This window comes from Chenopodium album, chromosome 4 (genome assembly GCF_948465745.1).
Source record: "Chenopodium album chromosome 4, dcCheAlbu1.1, whole genome shotgun sequence".
NCBI lineage: Eukaryota > Viridiplantae > Streptophyta > Magnoliopsida > Caryophyllales > Amaranthaceae > Chenopodium > Chenopodium album.
Window position 1 is genome coordinate 14,042,024 of NC_137837.1, and position 16,886 is coordinate 14,058,909.

Here is a 16,886-nt window from a genome sequence, read left to right on the forward strand (position 1 = left end):
TAATCTATATATGATGCTATGATATATGCAGTCGACTAACAAGTTATCAGTTAATTCAGTCGATACAATGCCATGACATGCACGAGACTAATAGGTTATTGCTCATTTTAATACTGATGAAATCTGGGATTATTCCTATGAAGCACTGTGCAAGTGTAAACTAGTAGTCTGTACTGAAAATTTTCAAGATTTACAAAAGATGTAGGGTTTGCAACACAGCTAGTAAAGCTGTTTAAGCATCATCAACTGCTAGACACCATTGATAATATTGCACTGAATCAAGAGACAAACTAAAACCATGCAATTTACATGCTATAGACCACCAAATTCCCATAAACAAATTCGAAAATGCGAAGAATAATAGAATATAGAAAATACAGCTAAGATTGATAAGAGTAGCTCAGAAATTCTAGCACCTGAGTCATGTACATCTGAAAACCAACAACAACAAAAAAAGAAGCAGAGATATCTACAGTTTGTAATCATTTTGCCTGAAACTACAAGATTACAACAACACGCAAGTTAAGCAGGGGGGCGTACTAAAACTCCCCCTCGATATATTCTACACAAATTAAATACTGGGGAACAATCAAAATTTTTAACATACAGGAGGAAAAAAAAAATTAATCGAATTGACATTACCAACATGTGTGCCTAGACCATGATGTTTCTCGGTCTTCAAGCCCTTTTAAAAAGGATTGAATAGCAAGGTGTTCTGATGCATATGCCATGAAAGCAGCCAAAACTATACCTCCTACAACCATCAAACCTAGTCTGCAAAGGAAAAAATTATGTGTTAGATATGTAGAAATTACCATCTGAATCTAATATCAAAAGAACCGGCATGCCTTATCTGCTTGCAACCTCACAAGTCACAAGTTGCAAATTTCCAGTTTATCTATCATCATGCTCATAGAATTCTATATTCAAGCAACAGATATGGTACTGTGGGAAATCAAGGACTTAAAATTTACTACTACATTGTTCAAAGGTATGAACTTTACACGGAAACAACAGGAACAGCCGACCAGGTGAAATCCAGCAGGTAGAGTATGAGGTGGTCAAGATGCTGGCAGGCTTCCTCAATTTCTTTTCTTTTATTCGTTTACGTTACTATTTTCTTTTTCTATTGCAAATTGGGGGGGGGGGGGGGGGGGGGGGGGCATGTATGAAATATGTCATATAGAGGAGAAAATTATTTAATCCTTCATGTGATACTTATCGTTCATCTTGCAGTACACAGACAAAATTTCATATTTTCAAACTCACAAACCCCTTCGAGTTGACTGTCAGCTTATAATTAGCATGAATGAGCAATTTGGGCATAGGTCTGAAAAAAAAAATGAAGTGCTAACCTTTTGGGTTGTTGACTATGGGAGGGTGATTCTTTGGTAGTACAAGACAACCAATGTGGAAATACCAACTGGCAAATGCATTATATGACAACAACTACCTCTTTCTCCTAACAGACAATTTCTTAGCGTACATGCTCACATGGGTTTCAATGGGCTGAAATAAAATTCCTATCAATTACATTTGACCGACTTTTACAACAGCTCAAGAGACTTGTAGAAAACAAAGTCTTCCATGTGGCCCTGTTAGCCTTTGGGTCTCTTACAGGTACTTTAGCATGAGAAAATGATCTAATTCGTTCAGCCTCTTACTTAGGAGTTGCACATCTAGCAATATACAATTTTAAGGACGAGATAATTTTTTTTTACACAATACCTATTTACCTAATGAGAGAAGAATGTATGATATTCTAAAGGTGACCTTAAAAGTTCAAGGAGATGCTTATGATCTTACAGCTTAAGCATGTTCATGAATGCTAAGATTTCTAATACCCAAGTTCTGAACTGAAAACATTTATATGCCTTGCATCCAGGACTTAGTCCTAAAAGGCTAAAAAGTGAAGAATCTATACCAAAAGCAAATGTTCAAAACCCTGGATACACAATTATAAGGCAAAGAGAAAGGAGGGTGTGTAGATTGGCAATATTAGTACGCATGGGATATTTCAACAATCATAGGCCTCTTGTTATCCAGCTCTCAGAGACATAATCCATAAATTGAAAGAAGTATGTAAATCAAAAGTCTATAATTGCTAAAATATTTATCAACAAACAAAGAAATGGAAACCAGATAATAAAACCATGAACATATTCAAACTCGTTAAAGAAATTTCTTCAAGATCAATGCTCATAACATAACTTCTGATACGCAACATACCTCACAAACAAAGCAGTAATTCCAAAAAGATAAGGCAATGATGGTACTGCGATTGCTAGAAAAGCCATTCCCAATCCATAATACAGCACTGCAGCATCATAAGAAAACACCTGTCGCTGATGACCTAAGACAATCAAGAGCCAGAAAACCATGAGAACCAACTGCCATTCAGGAAATGGGAAATGGTTGCAGTGACTACATACCTTTTCCATAATCATAGTCCAATGATTCAGGATCAGAAGAATATAATCCTGCTTGGACAGCGTTGACTTTTCCCCACTGATAAATAAGCCGTAAATAACCTCCAAAGAGTAGAGTGAAGATTGTAAAAGTCCATTCATACATAAGTAGCAATCCAGTCCAGGGAAGCACTTGTCGTGGAACGATTAGAAGAGCCAGTCCAAGAGAAATAACCACAGCTAGAAGACACACAGAGATTGACATTCCTCCTAGAAACCAAGGTACTTTGGCTAGCAAACCACTGTAGAGCTGCTTAAACATCAAAGCAAAGAAATATGACATAAATGAGAGAAAGTGAGCGACTTAGCATCAATGCAATATGATACAGCTCATATCTTCCACTGTTTCATTCTAATAACTTATTCAGGCCTGCAAATATGAAATACAAACAATAAGGAGAGACAGACCTGTTGCTTGGAATTCATGGTAGATGTAGAAGAGCCTGCCGTAAATGGAAGAACACCTGTTCTTAATCTGACAGCAAGGTGTCTCATACGGTCCCAAAATGATGGCCTACAAAGTGAACCAAAGAATTCGAAGGCCTACAACAAAATTTATTTTATATCAAGATCCAATTATATTATCATTTTTGTTCTATAAAATCAGGTTGATCCAGTCATACCTGAAGTAAAGAGCGGTAGTACAGGAATATGAGACCAATGAAAGGAAGCAGAAATAGAGCTTTGACCAAAAATTCATCTTGAGGGTTTCTTCCTCCCCCAGTTCCTGGTAGTGAGTCCTCAACCCTCTGCCTAATGTCCTGCAAAGCTATGCATTAAATTCAACTTGTTGAAATAAAATCCACAAAAACAAACCCATTGAGTAAAGATCCACTCGGTGAAATTGACTACATAAATCATTCTAAAATTAAATACAAGAAGCTATCAGGTCCTTTCTTATTAGGCCCTTTCTCTATATGTTTAAAAGCCAGGAATTAACAAGAGAAATGACAACTAAAGGCATGGGGAGGAGGAAAAATAGGATTATGCACATTATAACAGACTGCATCGTTGCATATGGAGTATGTACTATGGACTACAGTGAGAAAAAGACATACATAGTAGAGATAAGAAAGAAACATATGCATATACCTGCCAGAGATCAACAGGTTTCACCAGCCAAGCTGTCCACCAATCCCATGGTTTCAGGGGACCGAGAGTATAATGAATAACACGAAGTTCTTTCTCATCTACCATCCACTACGTATGCAATGCAAATAGGTCAGAATCTTCTAATAGCATAAATAATGTGAATAAAAACATAAGCATTTGCCCAAGATAAGCCAAAACCTCAATGCTACTGGTGACCCCACGTTAGGGGGGGATGCCAAACAACATTTAGCCAAGAACGTAGACAAAAATAGATAAGAATCAAGAGCAATACATTTGATATCTTTCTAGAGAATAAGAATACCTTGTTAGCAAGCATGTACAAACCAACATCAGCATTATAGAGAGTAGACAGACGTTCCATCTCAGGAACAGGTCTAGACTTCAACTCTTCAGCTGATAGATTAGGATCAAATAAACGTGCATCGGCAAATCCAGCATAATATGAATTCAGAAACCCTTGATCCCCTAAGAAAAACAGTGGAAGTGGAAGGAATAAATAACTGCAAACTATAAGTGACCAGTGAAGTGGTAAAGCCTACATATTGATGGAGTGAAAAGAATAAACAACATCCAAGAATTGTAGAAAACAATAATCTCATGACATTAAAATAACCATGTAAGTCAGAAATGTTACAAACAACAAAACCACTTTTAAGAATGAAAAATTGCAAAGTGTATACAGCATCACCCCATACAGTTTTGTGCTATATCACAGGAAAAAGTTCAACATAATCTCCAAACTCAACGCTCAGAGGGGGGGATTAGCGCCCGGCTTGGTTACTGGTTATAAGTAATGGTAATGGAAATGACCTTATATGTAACTTCAGAAAGAAAATCCATGTTTATTGCCATGATCACTCAAGATAACCCCCCAAGTTCTCTAATTTTTTCATAAATTTCCAATCCCATCTAATTCCACCTCTCAAGTGGTAATGGATAATAATAGAAAAATTTGAAGAAAACACATGCTTAGGGGATGATATTGTATTCCCATGGAGATTATTGGTTATTTTCCATACTTAATTACACTTAAAATTCATTCTCATTACTCCAATTCATTACCGGCTACCAAACAGGCCGTAAATGTTTCTATAGGACATGGGAGGTTGCTTATATAGGAGAAAATAAAATAAATTTAACTGGCCATATTCATATCTTAAACAAACAACTTTGTTTTTCTATAATAGATTTATTTATAACAAAAAATAAATAAATAAATAAATAAATATATATATATATATATATATATATATATATATATAGTCAGGCTACGAAATAGCGACACTTGGCGTTCGAACTTTTCGCCAAGTGTCGCGCCACGTAGGATAAAGTTATATAAAATTCAATTTGTAGGATAAAAAAGTTAATTTAGAATTCTATTTTTAATCAAATTTGGATAGAATTTTAGGATAAAATTGTTAATTTAGAGTTTTATTTTCGATAAAGTACTAATATTTCGTATGTATACACTCATAAATTATCATATAAATTTATTTTTTGTATCATAGTATTTTTTTGGAGCTAAGGAATTAGCTCAAAATGCACCACATCCATTATTTATAATATATTCTAATCAATTAAAACAATATACTTTACAATCTAATATAATTTTATTACTGTGTGTAGATCTATCAATCGGGTCGGGTCACGAGTCATTTCGAACAGGGTCATTATTTCAGGTTACGGGTCAAGAAATATTTTTCACCAATGTTATTATTATTAGTCATTACATGCCTACTATATAGTTTAAATCATCACAAAAACACATCAATTCCTAACTAATTTTGTATCAATAATATGTTTTAAAATTTGACATATAGATTAAAAATTTATCTTTATATATATATATATATATATATATATATATTATCGAACTTTATAAATTCATATGTTTGACTTCTGTGGATTTATGCGTGAGCTAATCGGACTTGTTGGAGCAGTCTTGTTGTAAATTAAAAAATTATACACAAGGCACAAATCGAGCTATGTAGCAAAGCAAAACTTTGAAAGAGGGGAATAATTAAGGGCTGAAAATGTATAGGAAAAAAGGTCCCTTTTATTTCATTTAAAGAGGTACCTGCAACCAACAATATACAGTCCAGAATAGGAAGTAAAGAATCTCCTTGCAGCCAAGTTTTCTATTTCAATTGGTGGTGTAAACACCTAACATCTACACACATAGCTCATAACATTCTACAACATCTTCAACCAAAAAAAAAAAAAAAAACCCTTCATTTGACATTTGACACCAATGTTTGTGCATGTTTTGATCACTATTCCTACGTAGTATAAGTGTCTAGTAGCCAAAGAAATGAACATATAGTATATAACTTCCACAAAGAATTCTGAATTCAAATTAAAGGTTGTAACACTACAAGCTAAGCTGCAGAAAAAGAAAAAAAATCTAGAAGGTAGTGTATCGCATTTTGATACTTATAAATTTATAATACCAAAACACCTTAGACACTTTGATAATAATGAAAAACCAGCCCTGCAGTAAAACCCGAAGTGTGAAGTGTTTAGTAAAAAAATGTGTCCCCGAGCCTCTTTTTTTTTTGTCAATTTTCTATTACTTTATAGTTTGTGATAGGTGTAGTAGAAAAAGGCACTAACAATTAGTTTCCTACTTCCTAGTGTAACTTTGATTATGTTCTAGGAAGTTTCTTATTTTCAAAGTTAGTTTTAGCTTACAAGTTATACACAGAACCTATTTGTTATGTTTCCTCTCAATTAAATACGGAGTATTACTTGTATTAATTAAAGTGAGAATTGACTTAGTTTAACTTTGAGATATTCCCCAATCACACACCCACATATTTTTAATACATTCAACTTTAAAATCCTTCAATTTTCCTATGTATGGTAATGTACCTATGTCCTCGTCTTATCCATGCAACATAGACTAAAAGTTCTTTTTGCTACAAAATGTAAATGAGTGTCTAGCTAATCTTTCCAAAGATAACTGCAGATAAATCAACAATAGCCTACAAATTGCCTGCTGGAGTTGAGACCACTATTAAGCCAAAATCTAGACCAAATCATGTCCATACGGCATAAGCAGAAACTTCTGAAACATGCTGAATATTAAAAGGTTACAGGAAGAGCTATTACCTCCAGTATAAGAAGGCAAGGTACTAACTTTCTGGAGCATGTCGCTAAAAAGCGTTTTAGATGGTTCGACAACCAAGACGCCAGAATTCAGTCTTTCAGAATGCTTCAAGTTAGCACAAAACTTCCCACATCTAAAAAGCTCCTCAATGCTCTTGATCACGATTGTATCTGCATCAAGATACACAACTGCACAACACACAAGTTTTTCTAGTCAGCAATCAAGAAACCGACACAGAACAAGCATAGTAATGGAAAACCATATACAGAATCAGATGATCAAAAGTATGATAGCTAAGAAATCAAATCACCCTTTTTGTAATTTGTCATGTTAAATATCTTAAGCTTTGTGTAAACACCCCAAAACCTTGTTGGTCGAACACGATTAGGATTCTCCAGCAAAGATATCTTCTCTACAATCCAGCCATCTGCCTGTCCACAACAAGTCAAATTTATAATATTCTTAGCACCTTCACCATCCAATCCAAAGCAAGCTGCTTGAACCACAGTCCAGGAAAACAATGACACCCACAAAAAGCTGATAGATAATTCAACAAATCGAAAATCATATCCGGCTTCTCCAACTCTATTTTAAAGATTCGAACTTAATTCAGTAGGTAGTAGCCCTAAACAACATTCTAGCTTTTACACATGAAAAATCAAATTCAATTTATTCATCCTACCATATATACACAGCTAATATTCAAACTTGAATCACTGGGAAGTAGCCCTAAATCATGAAAAATTAACTCCAATTCATTCATCCCAGTATCCCACCATACATACAAAGCCATTGCTTTCATTAAACCAAACCAATAACTGTTGGATTGATTACACCAAAACAAATACAAAACAAAATAAGCAGACATTTGATCAAATCAATCACAAATATAACAAATTTCATCAAGTAACAACCAATTAATCATTGCTGTACACTATACTCTCAGGAGAAACCCGAATCAAATCTCGTCTACATCACTACCCTTTGTCGCTCGATAAAAAAAAACAATATTTACCTCAAGGAGGGTTTTGGCATAATCAGAAACACCATCAGAAACCAAAACCACCATATCTTTCTTAGAGCCAGTGTCTCGAATTGATTTGCCCAAAACTCTGACACCCAAAACGAATTCATCTCCATACAACAACGTTACATACGCTTCATCAGTAGATTGGGACTTTTTAGCATCTATACACCCAATTGAAGATTGTAATAATATAAAACACAAAATTAAGGAAAACCCATGATTCAAAATCCTGAAATTCACCATAATTGTCGAGCAATTTCGGTGAATTCAGGTGGGGTTTCGATTTAAGGAAAGAAATAGCAGTCAAAAGATGGAAAATTTGACTGATGAAATTTCAAAACTATAAGATTTGAATCTAACTTGGTGTACTTGAGATTAGGATTAGCGTACTTCGATAATTCGATGGCAAATAGGCCAAATACGGAGTACTATGGAGTATGGACTATAACCCATGGGTATTTTCTTCCCCCTCACTCTCAAGGTGAATGACACGTAAATACCGAATCAAAAAAAATTGTGAGGATTGACGTAAGGTTAGTGTCTTTCTCTTTACCTTAAAAAAAGGAATGTGATTATTATAGTATTTTGAAAATATTGTTATTCTAGGAAAAATAAATAAATAAATACTTATATACATTAGACGATCAAAACCTTAGCTGACCGACCGATCTGAAACTAACCCGAAATATATAGATTTTGACTCACATGGACACAAAAAAGTTAGCATGACATAAATATATCCTATTTAGATTTTTGACTCACATGGACACTTGACCTGAACCAATCTCACTGAACTCAATCCGGACATTCGAATTGACACCTCTAGCATACACTATCCATTTTTTTCAATTGCCATCATGACTTTTTCTGCACTTTCTGCATAATTTACATAAGATATATGGTGTATATTGTGAAATTCCAAATCTCAATGTTTGCCTGATTTTCATTTTTAGTTAGTTTCTTTAAATTTCCCCCATACTATTTTGGATTGAATAATGAAACTAGAACTTTACTCTCATAACCACTATTTTTAACCTCACCACTTCACTCAGCAATATTCGTTGCGCTGAAATATGTGGAAAAAACATATACAGCATGTAGGCTAGACAAATTTAGGTTACATACATTCAACATTAGAATCTTGGGTAATGGTGAATTACATATAACCTAGTTTTTTTTTAATCGATGGGCAAGCAAGTGAATTGTCCTTGAGTTGTCCACCCTATATTCTCTTTTGCGCATAATTTTACGCCGAGGAGATGTAATTATAATTTTATGTAAAAGAGGCGAAGAATTAAAGGACCAATTAGTGGTTCATGGAAGCGGATGTATCATCCGCATGGTGCATCCGTTCCAAAAAAAAGTGGAAATAACATTGTATAAAGATGTAAAGAACATTTAGCTAAATGAAAAGAACATTTAGTTAAGGTGAAAAGAACATGTTATAGAATTTGTAAAAATTAAAGAAATGAACATAACACTATCTTATAAAAAACATCATCTTCAACTTTTGTCACATTATTCTCAAATTCAACATCTATATCCAGATTCATCAAATTTTAAAAAGGAAAAATAAACAATGAATTTTATGATTACAAAATATTCTAATTCAAATCTAAAGTAACATAATTAAAGAAAAATAAATACAAAATTTCATTCAAAATTACCTTCGATCTTTGATTAACAAATCCACATATTCACCTTCAATTCATTAAAAATCACTCCATTACCAAAACAATGATTAAAAGCACCACGAAACTCGATCTAAATGATCAATCATCGTCTTCTATTAGAGGAATTTCTTTTTCTCTATAAATTTTCTATTTCTGTCTCTAAAATTTTTATTCCTCTCTCTAAAAAAATTCAAACAAGTGAAATTAAATATGAGAAAATATACAAATTTTAAAATTGAGATTGGGAAATAATTACCAAAACTCATCAATTATGGAACAAATAATTCATTTAAAGATTGAAAAGCTAGATGTTCTTTTAAAAAAATACTATTATGTTCTTCTTTTTTTGTTGAATAAAAATAATATTCATTACATTATATTATCATGTTCTTTATTAATATTACGGATGTTCTTTAAATATATACAATGAATATAAAGCCGGATGTTTTTAACAAAATAGTTACTTCCTCCGTTCTTTTATTATTGCACCTGTAGACACCCATTTGTGTCTCCCCAAAACCAAACCCAGTGATGAGTACCTTTCACGTCGAATCATAATCGAATGAAACGAAAGTGTGGAAAGGTCTAGTGTTGCGGAAAGTTTTATTTCTTTTCTTTTCTCTTCTCCCTGTTTTTGAAAACTTTATTTTTAAGAAAACAGCCAATCCAGTTTGGTTGGTCCATGATATGGGTCCAATAGTGGTGTAGTTAGATGGGGCTTGCAAAGACCTTTCCAACGATATATTATAAGCCCAATTCCGATGAATATTGAGGAATTTATGGCCAATTTACTAAACTGGGCCCGGTTTGAGTTTTAAGTACGGCCCAATGATCTAGGGGAGGGCCTAATATGATTTATCATTCCTAATGTAATTAGGAATGGTTTTGGTCTTCTAGAACATTCTAGAAGGTCTTATCATTCTTAATTCAATTAGGATTCTTCAGAGTTTTAATTGGATCAAATAGCATTTTCGACTGAAATTATATTATTTTATCTTCCAGTACGGGAAATTTATCAGATTTTCGAAAACGCGTTGAAAGCCGGTTTGGCGTCCAACCCCAGGCCTTGGCGCCTGGAATCAGGATTGGCGCCAGACGCCAGCATTGGCGCCTGGCGCTAGCCACTGGTCCTGGCGCCAATGAGCCAGGGCTGGCGCCAAGTTAGTTTTGTGGTCTTCAGACTCTGTTTTGATAAATTATCTTTTTTTGGATGATTTTCTCTATAAATATCGAATCAAAAGCTCCGTTTTCAATGGTCAAGGGTCACCAATTCTCTTTATTCTTAAGTTTAGATCAACTATCTTCATCATCGATCATCAACTCTCTTCAATTCTTTTTCAATAACATTCATTCATTCATGCATTATTTCTTCTTTGCTTTTTAATACAAAATTCCGCATTCATAAGATCTAGAAACACCTAGCCATATTCGAAGTTGCCTTCGCCCTAGACGTGAAAGGTTTTAATTTCTGAGGGTTTGGTCCCAAATCTCTCTTTCAATTATTTAATTTAATTGCTTTGATTATTATTTTCCTTGAAGTTACTAACGTGTGTATTTTGTAATTAGAAAGAGGTACGAGGCATCCAAGTAAGTACTTTAAGGGATTTTATTGATTTTATTGATTTATGATGTAGAATTCATGCTTACATTGTTGTTATGATTCCTAGTATCATGTCTAGGGTAACTTTAATATTAAATATGATTGCTATGATGCCTTTTATTCTCTTCCTAATATTTATGATTGTTAGTATCATGTTAGGGTTAAAGATTTGATTTTTATTGCTTAGTGACATGCTAGGGTTTGTTATTAATCTTGTTAGTATCATGCCTAGGATCTTGCTATTTTTATTATGCTTTAATATTAACATGATTATGATTATTTCAATTATAATTTATTATTCATGATATTGATTATTTATTATGTTGCTTGATGATTTATTTATTTATTGCTTGATCACCTTTATTGCATGTTAAAGGGAATTGGTATTTGCAATCACGCTTAATAAGATAATTAATAATCTTTTTAGGTTAATTGTGATTATAATTTCAAGTGATCGCCAATAATAGATTTGTTTGTGCATTAATATTCAACCAACATAGATTAAACAGGTTTAGGGTTAATCCTATTGATTGTATGTTAATCAGAAAGCGCACATGAATACGAGCAGAATAAAGTAGAGGCCTATTATTAGGGCAGGTTCAATCTCTTTTAGGTTGGATTTGTACCTTCATCCCCGAACCCTTATTTGGTTCATGACCTTATGGAGTTGACGATCTCTTGGATCGTTAAGGGGTGTAACCTTCACCTCGTGAACAGTTTACAAGTTCCTTAAAAACTTGTTGGCGACTCTTTTGCTCTATCTTCTTCCCTTTTGGACGCCACCGTACTTTAGTGTATGATCACAGTGGGGTTCAAGCTAGTGGGATTTTAAAGGCTTGAAACTATTCCCTACAGTTTTTGGCGACTCCACTGGGGAGGATTTCTATTTTAATTCCTGAATTTGTTTCGGCAATGATTTAGAATGAGTGGATGAGACTCGAAAAGTTCTAAGTATTTCATGTGCGTAATTTTGATTAACATTGTGGCATATGCATAAAAAGGTTCTCATTGGAAAGACCATCCGTAATGAGTCAAAAACATAAGGATTTTACACGTAGGAAATTTGAGAAATGTCTTTCACAACTAGGACTGAAATGACACCGCGCGAAACTGGATGATTTTATTGAGCACAGAAAGCTGCTGAGGCATGTGGGAAGTAGCGTCAGGGGCCAGAGCTTGGCGCCATACTTTTAGCCGTAGCGCCAGACGCCAATATTGGCGCAAGACGCTACAGTTAAAAGTTGGCGCCAGTCTCTGTTTGCTGGCGCCAATTTCCCCCAATACCGAGCCAGAAATATGCGTTCTAATTTCGACCGGTTTTTCGTATTGTTTGCTCGATCCTACTTCCTGATTGAATTTTTTCTCACTTTTCTAAAACCCATATGTGTTCTACATATGGACATAACCCTCTGGGAATTCATGCTCTATCTACCTGATTGAACGCTCCTGGCAACAAAGGGTACATCTGAGAGGTTGAATTCACCAAACCATGGAAGTGAGTTTTTTCTAAAAACTCGCGGTGTTCTATCCACACGCGTTAACCCTTCACGGTTAGGCTTCTACGCGGTGCATCTGAACAATTAACCATGGACCCTATTTGACTAAACCATATCCCGAACTTTAGAGAACTAGAGCCATGGTTAGGTTTCGAACTCATTGCATCATATTGTGCCTACTTGACTAAATTGTGCATTATTTGTTGTGCATATATATCCTATGCTCCTCCTAACCGTTTGTTGATTTGTGTTGAGATTAAAATTAATGACTTAAAGAGCTTTGCCTAATTAATTAATTAATTAATTAATTCGAGTCCATAACGTTTTTTCTCCTTTTAATCGGAATTGACCTAGTACGACTTTAGGCATACCTCAGTTGACTAATAATACCGAAAACAGTCCCGGATCGAGGCTCCAAAGTTGGTGCCAAAATCTGAGCTGTAGCGCCACTGTATGGTGTGTAGCGCCAGACATTTACTAAAAAGTCTGGCGCCAACCACCATATTGTGACGCCAGTCCTGTCGCTTGGCCGACAGTTCGGATTATTTGTCGAGTCATCACCTAGTGTCTAATTAATCAGTTTCCTGTTTAATTCGGTTAATTTTGCCGGCAATAATGCTTAATTGAATTAATATTCGAGTTTAGGCACTAAGTCCCATGGTCTTACACAAGAGTCCAAGCATGTCACTTACACTCAATACACACATTAATACACATGTCTTGACCATGATTAAGGGAGTCTTGTGTGTGCGCGTTATTTTTCGTCATTTTTTTTAGGGGGGTAAGTCGGATATTAATCCTCCAATAAATAATAGTACTTAAGTTCCCTAAACACATGTACATTATTGCTCTCTAAAAATATGCATACTTTCTTCTTTTTTTTAAAAAATAAAAGCCATAAAGTCAAACTGATTCGAGTCAAGTAATTAAAACGCAAACTGGCTTAATTTACAGCGCGTGGTCAAGAAAGGAAGGACGATTAATCAAAGATAATCTCTTCGTACAAGTCCAACTTTTCGACAAACCTATAGCTCGCAAGAGGAAAGCAAGAGTTATAATGGCAACTCAAGAAGAAGTTAATGATCTCAAGAACCAACTGGCTACTGTAACTGAGACACTGAAACTTCTCGCACTTAAGATCGAGGATCCCGCGAAGCAACAACAAATGGACCTCATGCAAGAAAGCCTAAGCAAGTTGTCCAGTGACTACAAGTGTCAATAACTCACATCCCAAGGGGTCTCGGTAGATAAGGATCTTCTTCCGCAGAAGTTCAGTGCCAACGACATCCCAAAGTTTAGAGCAATTGACAACCCCTACTTCCATCTAAGGGCATTTGAAACAATAATGAGTATCAAGGGTATCGATAAGAAAGTCTTCCCTTCTCTGTTCTCGTTATCTCTCGAGACCGTTTGCCAACAATGGTTCTTTTCTCTTGAAAAAGAAAGACCTCTACCTGGGAATCCATAGCAAACGCTTTCGTTGATAGGTACAAGTGCAACGTTCAAGTCGAAACTGACCATAGAGAACTTGAAATCGTCAAACAGAAGGAGAATGAGGGCTTCACATCCTTCTTTAACAAGTGGAGAGAAACCTCAGCTAAAATGATCGAGGTACCCAGTGAAAAAGAGTCTGTGAGATTGTTCATTAAAAATCTCCAAGAAAAATATTCAAAACATCTTAAATATCAAAACAACCTTCATAGCTTTAAGGCTGTTTATGATATCGGGATTAATATTGAAGATGACTTAGCTAAATCTAAAGCTGCCAACAATAACTCCAACAGTGGCTGGAAAGGAAAGAGGAACGACAATCCTTCTTCTTCAAAAATCGCCCACTCAAATAATGTTAGCACCTTTAATCTAGGAGAAGTCCTCGCCATGAACAATCAAGGACAAAAGAAACCCTTTAGGAGAAACTTCACTCCTATTGGCATGAGTTATGACACCGCGTTTGATCGGCTAAATGCAAAAGGTCTTATAACTCTTATTGGACCATTTGGAGATCCACCAGTTGAGAAGAGGTCGCCTAATTGGAACCCTAATGCGCATTGCAAATATCATCAAGGTAGGGGCCACTCTACTGAAAGCTGTTGGAAGCTTAAGGAAGCTATTCAAGACTTAATTGACAGTAATAAGCTGTCGTTGCCTCCTGCCAGTAAGAAACCGAGTATTGACAATGTACCTCTAGCTCACACATTGGCTATCTCCGATGAAGAAAGCGAAGTTGACCCCTCATCCCTCATTAAGCCTGTCAAGGAAACCAATGTCGAAGAGGAGGAAGAAGAGACCTTTTTCGATATCGAAGATAATCTTCCAGAATTAGCAAATGAGGTAGAGATACGAATACTCACACTGTATCGGAGGGAGACGTCGCAACTGTTACGTGAAAATCTCAAAATTTTGAATGAACTTCACAAAGAATATGATAAAGAACCTAAGAGAGAATTCACACCAGTAAAAATGACTTATGAGGCAAAATACTTTCCCTTACAAGTCACCGAAAGACCCAAGAAGAGAAATAAAGTTTATACTCCAATTGGGATCCCGTATGCACAAATGTTTAAAATGCTCTCCGAGAGTGGCAAGGTCAAACCTCTCGAACCGAGACCATTTGAATCATTAAAAAGGATAGATAAATATTACTGTCAATACCATCAGTCAGGAGGACACACCCTAGAAAACTGCTTCAAGTTCAAGGATTTGGTGCAGAAAAAGATTGACAGAAAGGAATTAGTCCAAGTTCAACAAAAAGAGGATATAAATGTTAATGGAGTATGGGACAGTGACGAAGAAGATGTCTATCTAAAAGACATATTAGGACATTCACCTTCTGTATCATACACCACGGACGACATTTGGGCTGAAGAAGATTCATCAATAGACATCCTCACAAGATCCGGGAGAATACAATCTCCCGTTTCAACACAACCCATGCCTACTGTACAACAAGTTCCCATACCTATCATCGAAGACAATGACATCGTTAAACAATTCAAGAAAACAAAAGTGGAGATGAATGTATGGAAGCTTCTGGCAACATCTCGAGAACATAGGTTGACTGTGATGAATGCCTTGGATAAAATCGGGATAGATTCTGACACTACTCCTGAGGGACTAGCTAACTTCCTCACGAGTGATCTCCCTAGTCCAATTAATTTAATCACCTTCTCTGATAAAGATTTACCCCCGGAAGGTGACAAGCACTACAAGGCATTAAACCTCACAGTAGTCTGCAAAAGAATGAATGTTCCCATGACTCTTGTAGACAATGGATCGGCTATTAATGTCTGTCCACTTAGGACTGCAAGGATGCTTGGCATAAAAGATGAGGATTTAACTCCGTCCACACAAGGAATAAGAGCTTACGATAACACTCGACGTCAAGCTCTTGGCAAAATAACCCTAAATGTGACGGCAGGAGCAATAGAACACGCTACTACTTTTCAAGTGGTAGACATCAAAGCCTCATTCAATCTGTTGTTAGGACTCCCTTGACTCCATGACCTAAAGGCCGTCCCTTCATCTCTCCACCAACAAGTGAAAGCCATAGTTGGAGGAATACCCATCACTATTGATGCTTCGCCAATGAGGATCAAATCAATAGAAAATCCAATCATCAACGTGGAGCATGACGAAGATGATGAAGACCTATGGGGCTTTAACGAAGAAGTCTCCTTAATCCAAGAGGATGAAAGGACATCTCTTTGCCACAACCCCCATTCCAACATGATTATCAACACTATGCTAAAGAAACAAGGACACTTCCCTGGGATGACCTTAGGAAAGAAGAAGGGGATAGAAAAATCGATAGAGTCACCTGGCCTCCCTAAACTAGGTACTTTCGGACTTGGTTTCGAACCGACTCGGAAAGATCTCAAGCGAGCCCAGGACAAACTGAAAGCACGTAGGGACGCTCGCATTCAAAAGAAAGCAATTCCAATGGATCAGTACCCTCTTACGCTTAATGGACAGTTTATAAAAGAAGGAGAGGACTAAATATGCCATGAATTTCCCGAACCATTTGTTGTAAATGGCATACGACAACCAGGATTCGAGATTTTCTTGGATTGCTACTTCACTGACGAAACCCCAACTCCCGTCCACAAGGAGAAAGCACCCCCATGTTTTGACTTTAACGTCATGGGATTACTGTTTGGGCGAGAAAAGATTGAGCCAGTTTATGAGGAAGATAACTCCTCACTCATTCAAACGGTCCTACAAAGTGAAAACTTCGACCCCTCAAAGCTAATTACTCCAGCTGAAGAATTACTACAAGGGTGGCGCAAGACTATCAAGGTGACCACTCCGAGTGGGAGGAAGATATCAATCACGACATGACAAGGGCCAATGTTTGAAGAATCGTCAGAGTCAGAGTCTGAGTCAGAGTCTTTCCCTTTAGA

At 36.0% G+C, this 16,886-nt stretch overlaps 1 protein-coding gene across 2 annotated transcripts; it reads right to left on the minus strand.

The window, feature by feature from the left end:
* Positions 1-366: 366 nt before the first annotated feature.
* LOC145626731 (inositol phosphorylceramide glucuronosyltransferase 1-like) lies at positions 367-8,219 on the minus strand. 2 transcript variants are annotated; one of them, XM_081679197.1, is made up of 10 exons: positions 7,706-8,219; positions 7,001-7,121; positions 6,693-6,878; positions 3,883-4,046; positions 3,561-3,668; positions 3,092-3,229; positions 2,877-3,011; positions 2,433-2,721; positions 2,230-2,353; positions 367-774 (listed from the first exon to the last, which is right to left on the minus strand). In XM_081679197.1, exons 1-10 carry the CDS (start codon positions 7,958-7,960, stop codon positions 639-641), a joined length of 1,656 nt encoding a protein of 551 aa, XP_081535323.1. In that variant the 5' UTR covers positions 7,961-8,219; the 3' UTR covers positions 367-638. The 2 variants fall into 2 exon arrangements, with proteins under 2 accessions (XP_081535323.1, XP_081535324.1); XM_081679198.1 differs by having other exon boundaries at positions 2,433-2,718; positions 7,706-8,209.
* Positions 8,220-16,886: the final 8,667 nt, after the last annotated feature.